Below are 14,643 nucleotides of genomic sequence, written 5' to 3' on the forward strand. Positions count from 1 at the left end.
AATCTTGGGGGCTGGAAGAGGCGATACGGAAGATGGGGGATTTTGGCCGAAAAGAATGAAAGGTGCCGCCGGAGCAGGCATATTGAGAGTCTGCGTAGGACTCAAAGCCATCTGTTGTTGTCCTACAGGAGATGACGCAGGAATCTGTGAATTAGTGAGCCGCTCCAAGGCAGAAGCCTCCACTTCAAAATGCGAAGGAAGGATAATAGAATCAGGGGCTGAGGGTGCGAGCTGGGGAACGGGGCAAGAAAAATCGAACGCGGATTCAATGCTGTCCGCCGCTGCCTGAACATTGTCGTCGACAAGAACAGCTGTAGGTCCTTGAGGTGCCTGTGAGAACGATGAAGCTGTACTTGAAACGAAGTTTTGCAGCGGTGATGAGCATCTGGTCCCAAGAGCAGAAGGAGAGTTAGAAGAGGACTCGGGACTACCGCTGCTGCTTCTCCTGACAGTTCTTCCCATGTACTGTCCAATTTCATACGGCTTGGTGCGTTTCTTCGATCGCTCTTGCCCGTGCTCTGTGCGCGCTGACTTGCGCTTAACGGAAATACCTGCATCTGATGGATCAGCTGGGACATCCGGAGACCATTGAGAGTTCTGCTTCGGATCTAAGCGTCCAGATTTCTGTGCATTCGCTCCTGTAGTTTTATGATCGTCGGTGATCATGATTGGCCTCGTCATGCCTGAACCCACAATGCGACCTGTTTGATCCAGCATAGCAAAATGCACATTAAATCCAGCCTTTTCTCGGTGATGACGGCAATAGCAAGTGATTCGCAATGGAAGAACCACGGAGCCCGATGAAAAGTCAAGAATTTCAGGACAGTTGAATTGGACGATATTAGAGGTGTCCTCATGCTTCCCTCTCCCGGGAATAACAGGTGCATCCTCTTGAGATTCTTCATCAGAGCGGGCTGGTCGTACACGTGCAGCGATTTTTCGAGCAACACGCTTCGCCTAAAAACAAGCATAAACAGCTAAACAGACTTGGCCTAAAAATGAACACACTTCTCGGGCTTGACAACTTGAACAACAAGTCACTCGGGTGTGTGGAGTGGTGGAACAAGTCACTTCGGCAGTCAGGTATAGAGTTTCTTCAAGAGGTGCATCTTAAATCAGAGCGATAAGCTAGGACTCAGAAGAGAACCAGGGATCCACTGACCAACTCTGCCTTCCTTGCGCGTTCTTCTCTTAGTGGAAGTACCTTTCGGCAATCTCAACCATTTCCAACTTCCTACTCTGTCGTACTTGAAAGGCTCTCCAGAAGAAGCACTGGCGTGGGCCAAATCAACCGTCAGGCGAACTTGAGTCTCGACCCTACTTTTAGTGCCTCCTTCGGGAATGCTCGGTATCATAATAGGGAGGCTGGGTAAATTCGGATGTATGGAGCAGTTAGAAGGGCGGAAATTGAAGAAGTGGCTCCATACTTGTAACATGTTTCCTTGGCAGGATACACAACGCGCTGAGCTGTTAGAGAGGGGTCTGGTCGAGGCTGCGAGGGAGGTGGAGGAACAGGTTGTGTAGTCTGCACAGGCCCATGGGGAAGCGCTAAGTGCACAAAGTTCCGCGGGTCATTCGGGAGTGCTAGGCCGGGCATATTGTCCTCCAGTTTCGGAGGGGTAAGACTGTAAGGGCACGAGCTCATCAACTCTGCCACACGGGAGTCATACCAAAAGAAACATACTTTTGAAAAGCGTCGTCTTGTATCAGATCCTCTAGCTGCAAAATTTGTGCGATATCCACCTTCCCTTGGTCAGATAGCCGCATTTCGTCGCCAATGAGATAGCTTGGGGATGTGAGAGAGTTACACCACGCCGAAAGATCGTCCTTGCTCAGCATAGACTCAAGGCCGTCCGTGGACTCCGGGGTCGCAGGCGACGGCGAAGACGACCTCGAACACGCAGTAGCAGATGAAGAGGACATGATGGCAAGATGCCAGGCCGAGAGCATAACGCAGCCGCTTTCGCCAGGCGCCGCAACCAATAGCCGTAGCACGTCATTACGTAAGCCCCACGGCAAACCTTATACTGCTTCCGGCATTTAGGACTCTCAGGAACGTAGCCTCCGGTAGAATATTGATACTCATGACCACTGACTTGACTGGCACATTACTCGTTGCGGCAGCTTCAAAAAATACACACATCCATTTATGCAGTGGGTTCCGAAACTACAAAATACTACAACTTATGCGCGAGAAATCACGATTGGACTTCCCCAACCCCCGGCCAGATGTAAGTCACTCCAGCTAATTGCCAGGCCTCACCTAAGATAAATGTTCTGGGGCGCAGCCAGCATGATCTGCGTGGAGACCCTGTGTATTCACGCTGCTGCCGATGACTTCATTCATCCAAACAAATGCTCAAATCAAAATCCTCGAGGCCCAACTTTAGCCCCAATACCTAATAAATTTGAACGCAGATCCTTGTGTCGTACAATCTCCCCCCCCGTAGATACACTCAGTTTATAAACAATACGGTGCCCCTCATCGTTTCCGTACAGCGACAGCCCTCCAAGTTGGACGCTGTCTACCCCTGTGCTAGCAGAACCTCCCTGTGAGCCCAAACTTTCTTGACCGACTCCAACGAAACGAGCTTCTGGTTCCAGCTTTGAAGGTGGTCGTGAGTAGCTTACCAGTGGGATGTATGAGGGATGAGAGGAGCTTACTTGTACAGCGCGGGGAACTCAGTCTCCACGTTGACACCAAGGTCGACCGCAGCGGGATCGAGCACGATAGCGTTCCAACTTGATAGCAGCAGTTACAATCAGCTATCTGAGGTAAAATGCAGCATGTAGACTCACGATATGAAAGAAATATCAGCGATGGTGTACTTCCCGCCGACAAGCCATTCCTGCTTAGACAGTACGCCATTGAGGACGCCAAAGACCCGAAGGATTTCCTTCCGATAGCGGTCTACTGCCGTAGGTATTTTTACGGGGTGAAATTTATCGAAGTAGAATAACTGTCCAAAGTAGGGGCTTTGGGAGCCTTAGTTTAAATCGTGGGCGCGGATGGATCATGTTTACTCACCCTTGGCCAGATGATTGGAAAAATAGCCACTGAAGTTGATGGATTTTGTCCTCGGGGGTCACAGCAGAAATACGATGAGCAGTGTCGTATTTCTCTACAAGATAAACAAGGATGGCATCGGATTCCCTAAAAACTATGTCAGCATAGTTGAACAGCCCAATTCTGGCCGAGAAAACTCACCAGACGGTAAAGTCATTATTTTTGTGGTCGATCAATGTGGGAATACGTCCGTTCGGGTTATACTTGGTATAACTGGGCTGCTTCATCTCGCCAAATTGGAGATGGATGCTCTCGTAGGACAGACCGAGCTCCGTCAGCACAAATTCAACTTTCCTGAAAGGTCCACGATGAGTCCATTAACATACACGAGTAAATCAGACTACTTACCATCCGTTAGGGCCACGCGTGGTTGTATACAGGGTGAACTGTTTTCCGTGGGACATGACTAGGCTAATATTCGAAGAGTTCAGATGATGAGACGAGACGATTGAGAGGGATGTACTTGCATGGTCTCATCGTACGCCTTAAATATCTTGTATTCTTCCTGCTTATGCTATCATGACCCACTTACTGCGCCTAACAGCGCCGGTTCTGACGAAGACGGCGACGATGACATCCGCGTAGCCCAGATACAGTGAGCAAAGCCTTGAGGGGTTGGCGTCCAACAGCTGCAGGGAGTGAGTGGCGCAGGCTCACATCCCCCGAATCTGTCAAACTGATTCGCCTATCATACGATAGCCAACGGAGCGCAGTGATTGGATTCCCGCCGTGATCCAGCTCTTAGATAGTTAAATGAAATAGTGCGTTGTATATTCATCTATGTAGAGCGACACCAGTGTCTGCACAGTGCTCGCCTTGTCAAGTTCTTCGATCTCGTCCACTGGATCCGGCTGCAGGCTCCTATGACAGATGACATGAGATCACAAAAAACAAGGGAAGTAGGCTACTATCATCTGAATGCCAAACCACGTTCCTTTGGCCACTACTAGTAAATCACTCACCGAGAGCCAAGTGTCTGGCTTGATTAGTTGGGACAGTCATCGAGGGACTCCCACTAGTTCGGAGGACCCATTGGCATAGTAGAGCTATCGCATAATATACCTAAAAGAAATCCCTCAGTTACTGTACCCAGGAGTTGGTACACTCTTAACACCTTTGTAGACATTACGCCATGATTGCAGCGCCGAACATCGCATCAGACAGATGTAGTTTGTCATCTGACGGTTGTCAATCTAGCGACAATATGTGTCTTGGCATCCTGTACTTTGTGCCTTAGAGAGATGATGCATTGCTACGATACTACCATTAGTGGCCCAGTTTTGCAACTCTTGGAAAGTCTCAAGCCCCTTGAGTGAACCACTTCCTGGATTGCTTTGAGCCATTTTTTGAACAAAAGCACACCTTCGAGAGTAGCTGCCTCTATTTTTAACACCTGTGGGGGGAAACACTGGAGGGAAAAAAGCATCGCAATAGCTTTGGTACATTTCTCCAAGGTTTGTCATGATGCCGTGCATGCCGCTGCCATAGGCAGTGGCTTGATCAAATCATCAAGGCTTGAGTCGCCTAACGCTCACAGCTGCGGAGTCAAGATCAATGATCGAATGTGGCTGCTTGTCGCGCTCGTTCACCACTTGTCTCCATGACCGCGGCCGGCTACAGCGAGTCGAGGGGGGGGCTCTGCGTAAAGAGGATCGGATTTGTAGAGATCGATTCACGAAAAACGTACATTGAGTACGTCAATTAGCTCGAATGTTTTATACGCAGAATGTATTTGAGTGTACCCATCCTTCTGACAAGCTTTTGTGGCGAACGAATGAAGCAAACGCACACGACATCCAAATCAATGGAAAATTGCACTGTTTGTATTTTTATTTTCTCCGCTTTCTATGCATCTTTCGTTTGACCATGTACACGTATCAAGGACAGTATGCAGAAAATCGTACATAAGTTCTGGAATATTTGGAGGGACTCATCGACGAGAAGTTGAGTAATTGCATATCTATTGCGATTGAAAATTAGGGCCGCTGATGGTATCGGGCAGATTAGTAGTACAACGTTGTTCGGGAGAGTACTGCGGGATAGTCTTAGTTTCTGGAAATTTCGGAGACCTCATAGGCGGATATTAGATCGACATAAAATAGTAGCGAGGGTCACAATTCCATCCAGACATAACATCAGTATAGATCATAGCAGAGAATTCATTGACATTCCCGTATCAGGGGCCACCGTCTCTTCCTTGACTGGCTCTGAAATTCCCTCGCCTTTCAAAGTTCTTCGCATTGGTCGATTTCACATATCAAGGTCAGGTGAATATTTCGGAGCACAGTTGATATAGTTGACACTGAACTCGTGTGTACTTGAGCTGCTACTTTTGACTTCGAAAATATTCAGGTCAAAAGCAAAAGTGCCTCATGCCCCTGTCTCAAAAATGCATATATGATTGTGTACCCATAACGAAATTGGTGATTCTAAGTATCTCCTGGAAGCACTGCAGCCTATGCCTGGGACTCCAGCATAGCCCGCCTATGAGCCCAAACTTTCTTAATTGACTCCATCGAAACAAGCTTCTGGTGCCAGCTGTCGAAGAGATTGAGAATTAGTTGATGAAGATATGTGTGAGGACCGTACCCATAAAATGCAGGGAACTCAGTCTCCACATTGACGCCAAGGTCGACCAAAGAAGGATCGAGCGCCAAGATGTTCCAGCTTCATCAAGCGGTCAGGGCCAGATATCCACAATGAAAGGAAAACTGGGGCTTACGGTACAAAAGAAATATCGGCGATGGTGCATTTACCAGCAACAAGCCATTCCTGCTTAGACAGCACACTGTCGAGGACGCCTAATATGCGAATGATTTCTTTCTGATAACGCTCTATTGCGGTAGGCAATTTAACAGGATGGTACCGATTAAAGTGGAACTGTTGTCCGAAGTAGGGGCTACAGACGCGTCAGCGGTGATATATTCAGCACTGACAAGTACTCACCCTTGGCCAGAAGACTGGAAGAACAACCACTGAAGTTGATGAACCTTGTCTTCGGGAGTCACAGCAGAAATACGGTGAGTAGGGTCATATATCTCCACAAGGTAAGCAAGAATAGCGTCGGATTCCCTACGAAATTTGTCAATAGTGACCAGACCAACCAGCAGCATATTACTCCCTGTCAGACTCACCAGACAACAAAATCACTGTTTCTGTGATCAACCAATGCAGGAATGCGTCCGTTCGGATTATACTTGGTATAATCGGGCTCCTTCTGCTGGCCTGGCTGGAGATGAATGCTCTCGTAGGATAAACCAAGCTCCGTGAGCACAAACTCGACTTTCCTAGAGAAGTTATAGTAAATCCAACAAGTCCGATAAAACCTTGAAAGAATAAATGGGAATACTCACCAGCCATTGGGGCCACCTGTAGTTGTATAAAGGGTGAACTGTTTGTCGTGGGACATGATCGCTGAGCTGGTACCGGAAGATTGTAGTCGAAAGGATGTGTTTTTATGGTTCACAGCAGCACACTTTAAATATCTTGCATGCCCCCTGCTTACGCTATTCATCGCTACTGCGCCTGCCAGCGCACATTGCTGACGGAGACGACGACCGGAGTTACCAAGCTGGGATGTAGCGAGCAATCTTTTGACCGCTCAGCGCCGCAGCGCTGCGGGAGTGAGCGGCGCAGAGCACAAGACGCAGTCTGTGTAATCCGAGTCACCAGAACCTGTAATATACACTCACCACGCATGCTCGGGTAGCAACATAGCAAATTTCAAGACGCTTAGATGACACCTTCATGCGAACTCACTCACTTAGACGAGCTCTATGATATCAACTCCCGTTGATTAAGCTACGCTCATGCAAAGCCTGAGGCCTGACGCGCTGACGAAGCACAGCGGTGGGTTCACGCTGGTTTAAAATGCCCGATGACTTCTTTGATCGGCCCCATCAGTGTTGAAACGCTGAACGTCCATACAGGCGGCCCAGCGCTATCTGCTCGGTCCTCACAGTCCCCACCCTAAATATCAGCCTGGCAGGTTAACAAAGTAAACGGCTATTGTCAACCGGATCAACTACAGCTGTAGTCCTTCAACCATTATGGTCTCATAAATACTCACTGGAAACCGAGTATTTGGCCTTTAGGTGAATTGCAAAAAATGAACGCCTTCACTGGATTTCTGCTGTAGTCGACAAAAGCCAATACCATTATAATATGATGTTCAGATATGTCCGGATGGGGTTATACCCTGGACAATGAGAGGGGAGTGCGCCAATGGTATCGTGAATGGAATTGAGAAGCAGAATGTCGTTCGGAATGCAAGATCAGGTGATGGTGAAGCGACATTAGCGGAGATACAGTACATACCCAGACAAAAACATAAGCCATACCACGTACAATATGAAGTTTCCAGCAACTAAGGGACATTTAATCAAATCACATCGTGAATCAGTCCTCTATGGGCCAATTCATGAAGATGCGTCAACACTCTGATGTAGAAGTTGTCTACGGAAACGAAGTTAGTAGCATCAGATAGAGCGGATTGGTCTTCTTACAAAGGTTTTAAAGGCTGTTACCTCTTTCTCGATGTTCTCTTTGTCTTCTCTCGCCTTCCAGCTTTAGATGCAGCGTCGCTCGAGTCACCGGGGCCAGGTATAAAAGCACCTGTCTGTAAGGCTTCCTTGGCCACAGTAGAGATACACTTCCACCGTTGAGATCCAAGCTGCACACCCCCATACCAGCGATAGACAACCACGATGACATCCTTGCACCGAGAGAGCTCTAACAGACGGGAGAGGCGTTCACCCGCGCCTGCTTCGCCGCCATCAGAACAGCCAAAGGTAGCCGGAGAGCCACTTGCACTTGCAGCTGCGTCTATATATCCATTGCGTCGCCAGGCCCACATCGCATGTGTGGCTCGCTTCGTACGGGGAAATGTGTGAGACAAATGAGTTATGAAATCAGCAACCACGTCTTCTGGAGTCGCAGTGCTGCCTTCTCCAAGACTAGGATAACGGGATGCATACGCTGTGAATGTGGACTTCAAATGTACAAGTGTGGACGATGACGAGACGACATCCAGCCAATAGCCAGATGGACCAGCATTTGGTGACTTGGCATAAGCACGAAACTGAGGGACAGAAACGACGCAGCAGCCCGGTTTTCCTCGCACAAGCAACGAGTAGAGGCGGGACATATCCACGTACGTGGGCAAGGGCAGATCGCGTAGATCGCGTGCGCTGCTCGTGCCACCGCTGAAAATCATACGTACGCGCACAACTTGAAGGCATGGTCTCGTGTGTAGATCTAAGTGATATATTGAAATATAGCCTACTCAAGATGCCAACCGTGAAGCGAGTTATCACACTAGCTTGACGTCAACTGCTTAAATAAATCTGTTCTGTAGGCACAAAGCTAGCACCCCGCGTACTGAGACGTATCGAGAGATTTCAAGTCGACTACGATATTACCAATGGAATCATTTGTGATGCATGCACAGTCCCAAACGCCACTACTTAGTACTTAGTACTAGTACGAAGTCCAGATTCCGGATAACCTCTGCTACCTCAATATTCAGCTACAGGCACTGTGACTTTCGGAACAGCTAGGGTATTTATCTCGCGCCTCTTACTTTGCTCCCATCAATGAGTTTGACTAAGACGTCGACCAACAGAATTTAAACACTCAGCCGGAGCCACAGCCCTCTGACGTCTAAAAACAATTATTCAAATCTTTTCAACAGTAGCTGTAGCATCTAGTAACCATTCAAACAGCATCCTGTATCGAATTATTTACGTCTTCCACATGATCATTGACCAGCAACTCGTGCACGCTCTCTAGACCCACATCTCTCAGAATCTTCCGGACGCTTTCGGCTTTAACCGCCTCCAGCTCGCGATCACTCTTCACGAGCAACATACCCGCATATCCAAGCGCATTCACGCTCAGCGGTTCGCTCGTCTCACTGAGGATGTGGTTCTCCTTCCTCCTCGGGACAAGGTACATGTGCTCGAGCGTGAGTATGGCGTTATAAGATGGGGTGCCAGCTGGATAGGTAGGATCGCGTCGTACAGTGGATATAGTAAGGTCGAGCAACGAGAGAAAAGCGTCAGCGAGTGTACGCTCAAGCTCGTCGTATGATCCAGATGCCAGATGAGTGGGCAGCCGGCGAACGTGATTCGCATAAGGCAGTTGTGTCAGCGCAAATGGTTTATCTATCACGAATATGTGAATGCGGCGCAACAATCTTATGGTTTTATGGATACCTGGGTAATCAACCTTCATCGCTCTCGCTAATCTCTCGATGGGAGGACCGTCGTCCTCGAGCGGGATGAGCTGAATATGTTTGTGTGGCTGGCTGGCACCACTGAGGTCGCCACCTGAACACGAAGTGAACTTGGGCAAGGTGGAGGGAATCCGGGGCACCCACAGTTGTAGAATGCGAAAAAACGTCTACCAGCCTTCTGTCCGGCAATCAAAAGACGATACGCTTGCACCAGATCACTGGGATGTAGCGGGGATGTCTGCGATTGATATTCTGGTCGCATCCGCGGTATGTTGATTGTGTGGGTACTTCTGATATTGTTCAATGTACATACCTTTGGTCACCATGAGGATATGGTGCGGCACCACCGAGTATTTATTGAACTGTGACCGCACGTTCAGTCGTCTCTCATCAACTGCCAAAGCCGCGTACCAGTACGAACCAGGACAACATATTCCGCACCTTCCTCCTCGTCTCGCAGCTCGCCAAGGTAGAGGTTTGGGACATAAGGCGGGGAGAATGGGTCAGGTCTGCTGGACTCTAGCTGTGCGGCGACTTCAAAATGCGGGGTCGGTAGATGGGGTTTCTTCTGCAGAGCGGGACATAGCCGTATCTCAAACTAGCAAGTCCGATGAACAACAAATGTCAGCCATGATTGGTATTAGTAACATTGGTACTGACCTTTACACCGTCTTCATCGTATTCGTGCACCGATGATGGGAAAAATAATAGATCACCAGAATCCTGTGCTTTCTTGAAACTTGCGGGTAATTTCGAGATGATCTCGACTGGAGTCTGAGGCATGCCTAAGAATGCGATACCTGTGCTAATGCTGATACGATCGGATGGATTTTGGCAGCGAAGCTTACGTAGTGAGCAGCTAAGTACGACGAGATCGTATCCAGGGTGAGGCCGTGTATTGAGAAAGACGTTTCGACTTTTGAATAAGCGATGACCACCCAGGATGAACTACTCCAGCGTCATCTGCTCAGAACTTCGGAAGTTAGCCTGTTGAGGCCAATTAACTTGCAGTATCCGCACGCACAAACACGATTCAATAAGATGATCGACCTCAAGTCGATGACGGCGCATTTTCTCCACTACAAGTACATGGTGCGGATGCAAAACAGCAGCACAAAAAGAAACGTGTAGTTAAACAACAACAAAAAAGAAATCGAAAAAAATCAGAAAAATTCCACTACGGACAACATATCCTCGGCCTAGGACTGATCCTGCGCTGCAGAGTCGGATGGAAAAGTCAAATGAGTGACAAAAGGAACGCGATGAAAAAGAGTGTAAGTTGCAGCGAGGATACAACCAGGCAGGTACGCTGGGTCTATCCCCAGAAATACAGCAGTCAGTGTTAGGCATGTCCGCCTTTTCCTCTATTGTTCTTCGCGTCTTCCATGGTCTCCCCGAGAACTATGGCGCGTGTATAACCTATCGCGCCGATAAGCGAATATAACGTGGCATTTGTGCCCTACAAAGGGTGCACGTCAAGCATGGTATAAAAATAAACCGAAATTAGCGCACTTGATAAAATAACACGGCTATAAATGCCTGCAATATTAATAGCACAACTCTTAGAATGAAGCTGCGATGCAAGGCAGTGCCCTTGAACATGGGCAGTGGATATTCGAGGGCGACAAGAGTCATCGCCGAAAGTATTGTCGATATCTGGATAATTGGGAACTTGACAATGATAGTGATGAAAAAGGACACCTTCGGGGAGGGCCTACGCATGCATGATTAGCGGGTAACGTATAACTGAACGTAGCATACTGACTGGAGTCCTCCAGGATCACGCAGAGTCCCACCAATGAAGTCCCAGAAAAACTTGCGGAAATAAATCCCCCAAAAGCCTGCCCAAATTGCATCTGATGATCACAAGGAACATGAGAGCGCGATAAGATGCCCAGAATACACTACATACAGAGACTGGCTACGACAGTTACGTAGCGAGCCCAATTGTGCCAAATGAGATTGCCCATATTCGCGTAGGATTGGAGATAGGCGGGTTATAGGCGATTGACTTGCAAAGAGGAAACACCAAGTCTGCTCTGCTGAACGTGTGGCAGAAGAGATGAAAGGCTTGCTTCGAGCGAGCAGAAGAACCAAACAGAAACCAGGAGTTCCAGCGAGCTCAGCTCGACCAACGGGGAAAAGTTGGGAGAAGGGAAAGGAGAGTACACACAGCCGTATGGAAGCAGGAAAGACGCGTAAATAAATATATAGGCCGTGGCGAGGCCGTGACCGGGATACCGGGGCCTGTCACACAACGCTACGCGTCGCAAGGAGACAATGGATCGAGATTATGCCGGGAGACAGATCTGCCATGCTTTTTGTCGTGACACATCTTGTTTGGCTATCGTTATCCATGCCAACGCTCCCCGCACCCTCAACAGACAAAGACAACTCGGAGCCGCACGCAGCTATATATATTCCTGAACGGTCCAGAGTATCTGATAATGAGATGCCCCAGCTATCATCCAAAGAACTCGCGACCACAGCGCGACTAATCTGATAACTGCGATGTTGTCTATCAGTCGTTGCGGACGTTGCCTGGGAACGCCCGTCCAAAGCCGATACCGCGAAGGGGGATCATGTCAAAATCAAGACAACGATGCGAAAATGCCCCACTCTCTTCGGTTCACAAGTAAGCAGAACCCAGAGTCCAGCACGACCTGTGGAACGAGAAACTGAGCTTGCTGTGTCAACTCCGCCGAGGTATGAAACATACCTAGCCAGGCCCAGGACCAAGGCTATCCGACATTGATCGAGAGCCGAGAGTCTGCAGTTGTCTTCGCAGCGGCCAGTGCCAGACGTCACGGACTATACCAATGGGCCACAGGACGATAGTATTACCATGTGAATCCCGCTAGTGGTTGATCAAGCTGTGATATTGTGACATAGCATCTCAGACAGAACATTTGATTGCAACAGCAAATAGGGACAGCATCACAGCCATCACAGCCACAACCTACCCTCCCCTTTCCTATGCCTCAAAATAGTATTGTGTCACACTGAAAGCAGGACTGGGAGGACGGAGCCGGACTGGCGCACTCTGCAAGCCAAAAACGTCGTTAGCACAGCGAATCTGTATCCAAATGACGTCAATTGCCCCAACAACCAACGTACCCGAGGCGCATTCGACAGACGTGGACGTAACACCACTTGAGATAAGCCACTCTCCACCTCAAGATGAACAATCGTCGAAGTATCTGATACATTCCTTGAGTGCGTCACAGTGTCATACTGCAAATTCGGTATCGAATGAGCCGAGACTCTCGGGGGAGACCATCTCGGCAGTGACGGGTCGTCCCAGTGAGTGGACATCGTGCCGTACGAGGTCTGCGACCAGCGCGTCGCCCGACTCGCGCTTGTCATCCGCTTGCCGTACTCGTCCCGCTGACTGTAGAGATCAACTGTGTACATCGGTACGGGTTCTGATGCCTGGTATTGCTTCTCGTCCTCATGAAAGGCGTTGCTATCGAGCCCATATGCCGCTTCTACGTCCGGTTCCTGCATAGGCAGTGCAGGAGTGAGGGCGTCCGGCTTGTCCGAGTCACCGCCAAAGCCAAACTTAGCGCGGATGACACCGCCCTTGCGGCGGAGAAAGATGAAAAGGAGTAGCAGTAGGGCGAGGAGACCAAGTAAGCTTCCAATAACAATTCCGGCTATGGTGCCAGAGGATAGACGCGATGCGTCACCAGAGATTGTGTTCCTATAGATCGTGTCAGCACTACCAAGATATCAGTGTAGATAATTGTCCTCGTACACAGAATTCGTCCCATTGGCAAGGTTGTTCGGCATTGTCAGGCCAGTGACCATAGGCAAAGAAGTGCTGCTCGAGACGGTGCTAGCATCTGTAGACGTATTACCGGATACGCTGTACACCGTCACGAAATCAACATCCACGTATCTACCGGCGTCTTTCCCGGGATTACCATTGATGATCAGGGTATGCTCCTTCGGACCTAAATCCTGACCGAAGAACTAGACAACGAAACATTCAAAGAAGCTACCTTCATGAGAATCAAAAATATACACACAAGGAGTGTCTATTTTAATGATAGGACTCGTGAGCGGAAACGTTACTGTCAGGGTGGGAGAACACATACCTGCGCATGAATAGTACTGACATCACTTGCATTGAACTGCTGTGAGGTCTTACCATCCAGCGTGATCGAGTAATTGGCATGTGTCGGCGCGACCGTTCCGTAAACGGCAACTGCATCTCCAGAGAACGTAAGGGACGCTTGAGCGTTTTGTGTGAAGGAGTATCTTGGTCTGTTTTAGCGTCCAGCCAACAGGCCATAAAGACAGTAGCTTACTGCAAACTATTATTGAAGTAAGCCGGGTCGGTGACCATAGACCAGTCCGAGGTTGAGGGACCATATTTGAAGTTGGGACTCGTGTTATCGATTACGGTCTCCTTGACAGTCGCTCTGAGACGAATTGGGAAGGTGTGCAAGGGTCAGAACTAGACGAAAACATACCGCGAAGTTGTACCAATGCTCGTTTCGAAGACGACGGCGTCCAGATCAATAGGACCCGTACCGGCGTTCTGCAGCACGACCCTATGCTCCCCCATCTTCAATCCTGAGGCACCAGCTAAAAGTGCGTCGATTACCGGCTGCGTCGAACTAGCATTCCCGTAGAGGATCTGGGTTCCATCAACCGAGACAATGAAAGTACCGTAATGTGGTCGTAATCCTCCGAAAAGCCAGAAGCCAGTGCCATTGAAAGTTAAAGCCACCTCCGCGCGAGCAACTGAAGTCGTGTGCAGAGAACCATATGCGTAGTACGGAGCGAGTGTGTCGTTAGCCGAAGCGTCCAGCCAGGCATTAGAAGGCGAATATGATAACAAGGGCGAGCTATCATCGACTGCGGACGATGAGCGAAGTCGGATGGCCGTATCTGGAGAGACTTACGCGAAACATTCAAGGCGGCCATCTAGGCCAACAGAAAAGACAAGACACACAGACAAAGGCTCTGCTCTGCAGAGGAAAGAAGACGAAGACGAAGGGGAGGAAAGAATCGTCACCGACGGCCAGCACAGATGAGCAGGACTCGCGAAGGAGAGTCGACCGCGGCATTTATGATGGGCCGTATGGAGTACCGCGCTCAGTACACAGCCACGGTACTGTCAGATTGCAAGTGCGTTTCACCAAGACGCTACATTCCACTGGGTCTCTCAATGCTTTATTTCAGCTGACCGCTGTCAGCGACGACGAAGCTGCAGGCAGCGCAAGGGCAGGGTGCACGCCGTCCAGGCTACTAGTGCGCATGGCTGTGGGACATCACGGTGAGCATGCGTGGCCATGGTGATGAAGAGGAGCGACGCGTCGGGGGAGTTTAT

General features: G+C 49.3%; 6 protein-coding genes across 6 annotated transcripts; all 6 read right to left on the reverse strand.

Annotated features, from left to right (window-relative positions):
- Positions 1–2,525: 2,525 nt before the first annotated feature.
- FIBRA_03995 (uncharacterized protein) lies at positions 2,526–3,471 on the reverse strand (the record flags this gene model as incomplete). The annotated part of the gene is made up of 6 exons (XM_012325815.1): positions 2,526–2,604; positions 2,665–2,742; positions 2,800–2,976; positions 3,029–3,154; positions 3,209–3,361; positions 3,416–3,471. 6 exons carry the CDS (start codon positions 3,469–3,471, stop codon positions 2,526–2,528), a joined length of 669 nt encoding a protein of 222 aa, XP_012181205.1.
- A 2,052-nt stretch (positions 3,472–5,523) lies between these two features.
- On the reverse strand, positions 5,524–6,476 carry FIBRA_03996 (uncharacterized protein; the record flags this gene model as incomplete). The annotated part of the gene is made up of 6 exons (XM_012325816.1): positions 5,524–5,605; positions 5,657–5,734; positions 5,790–5,966; positions 6,014–6,139; positions 6,202–6,354; positions 6,421–6,476. The coding sequence occupies 6 exons, from the start codon at positions 6,474–6,476 to the stop codon at positions 5,524–5,526; spliced, it is 672 nt and encodes a 223-aa protein (XP_012181206.1).
- Positions 6,477–7,589: 1,113 nt separating this feature from the next.
- Positions 7,590–8,213, reverse strand: FIBRA_03997 (uncharacterized protein; the record flags this gene model as incomplete). The annotated part of the gene is made up of 1 exon (XM_012325817.1): positions 7,590–8,213. One exon carries the CDS (start codon positions 8,211–8,213, stop codon positions 7,590–7,592), a length of 624 nt encoding a protein of 207 aa, XP_012181207.1.
- Positions 8,214–8,782: 569 nt separating this feature from the next.
- On the reverse strand, positions 8,783–10,085 carry FIBRA_03998 (uncharacterized protein; the record flags this gene model as incomplete). The annotated part of the gene is made up of 6 exons (XM_012325818.1): positions 8,783–9,231; positions 9,283–9,396; positions 9,447–9,554; positions 9,616–9,664; positions 9,724–9,900; positions 9,963–10,085. 6 exons carry the CDS (start codon positions 10,083–10,085, stop codon positions 8,783–8,785), a joined length of 1,020 nt encoding a protein of 339 aa, XP_012181208.1.
- A 559-nt stretch (positions 10,086–10,644) lies between these two features.
- FIBRA_03999 (uncharacterized protein) lies at positions 10,645–11,272 on the reverse strand (the record flags this gene model as incomplete). Its single annotated transcript, XM_012325819.1, has 4 exons — positions 10,645–10,761; positions 10,815–11,016; positions 11,068–11,158; positions 11,215–11,272. The coding sequence occupies 4 exons, from the start codon at positions 11,270–11,272 to the stop codon at positions 10,645–10,647; spliced, it is 468 nt and encodes a 155-aa protein (XP_012181209.1).
- Positions 11,273–12,276: 1,004 nt separating this feature from the next.
- Positions 12,277–14,237, reverse strand: FIBRA_04000 (uncharacterized protein; the record flags this gene model as incomplete). The annotated part of the gene is made up of 8 exons (XM_012325820.1): positions 12,277–12,378; positions 12,420–13,005; positions 13,060–13,277; positions 13,334–13,342; positions 13,403–13,565; positions 13,616–13,729; positions 13,781–14,168; positions 14,216–14,237. 8 exons carry the CDS (start codon positions 14,235–14,237, stop codon positions 12,277–12,279), a joined length of 1,602 nt encoding a protein of 533 aa, XP_012181210.1.
- Positions 14,238–14,643: the final 406 nt, after the last annotated feature.

This window comes from Fibroporia radiculosa, assembly GCF_000313525.1.
Source record: "Fibroporia radiculosa TFFH 294 genomic supercontigs, scaffold2508, whole genome shotgun sequence".
Classification (NCBI taxonomy): Eukaryota; Fungi; Basidiomycota; class Agaricomycetes; order Polyporales; family Fibroporiaceae; genus Fibroporia; species Fibroporia radiculosa.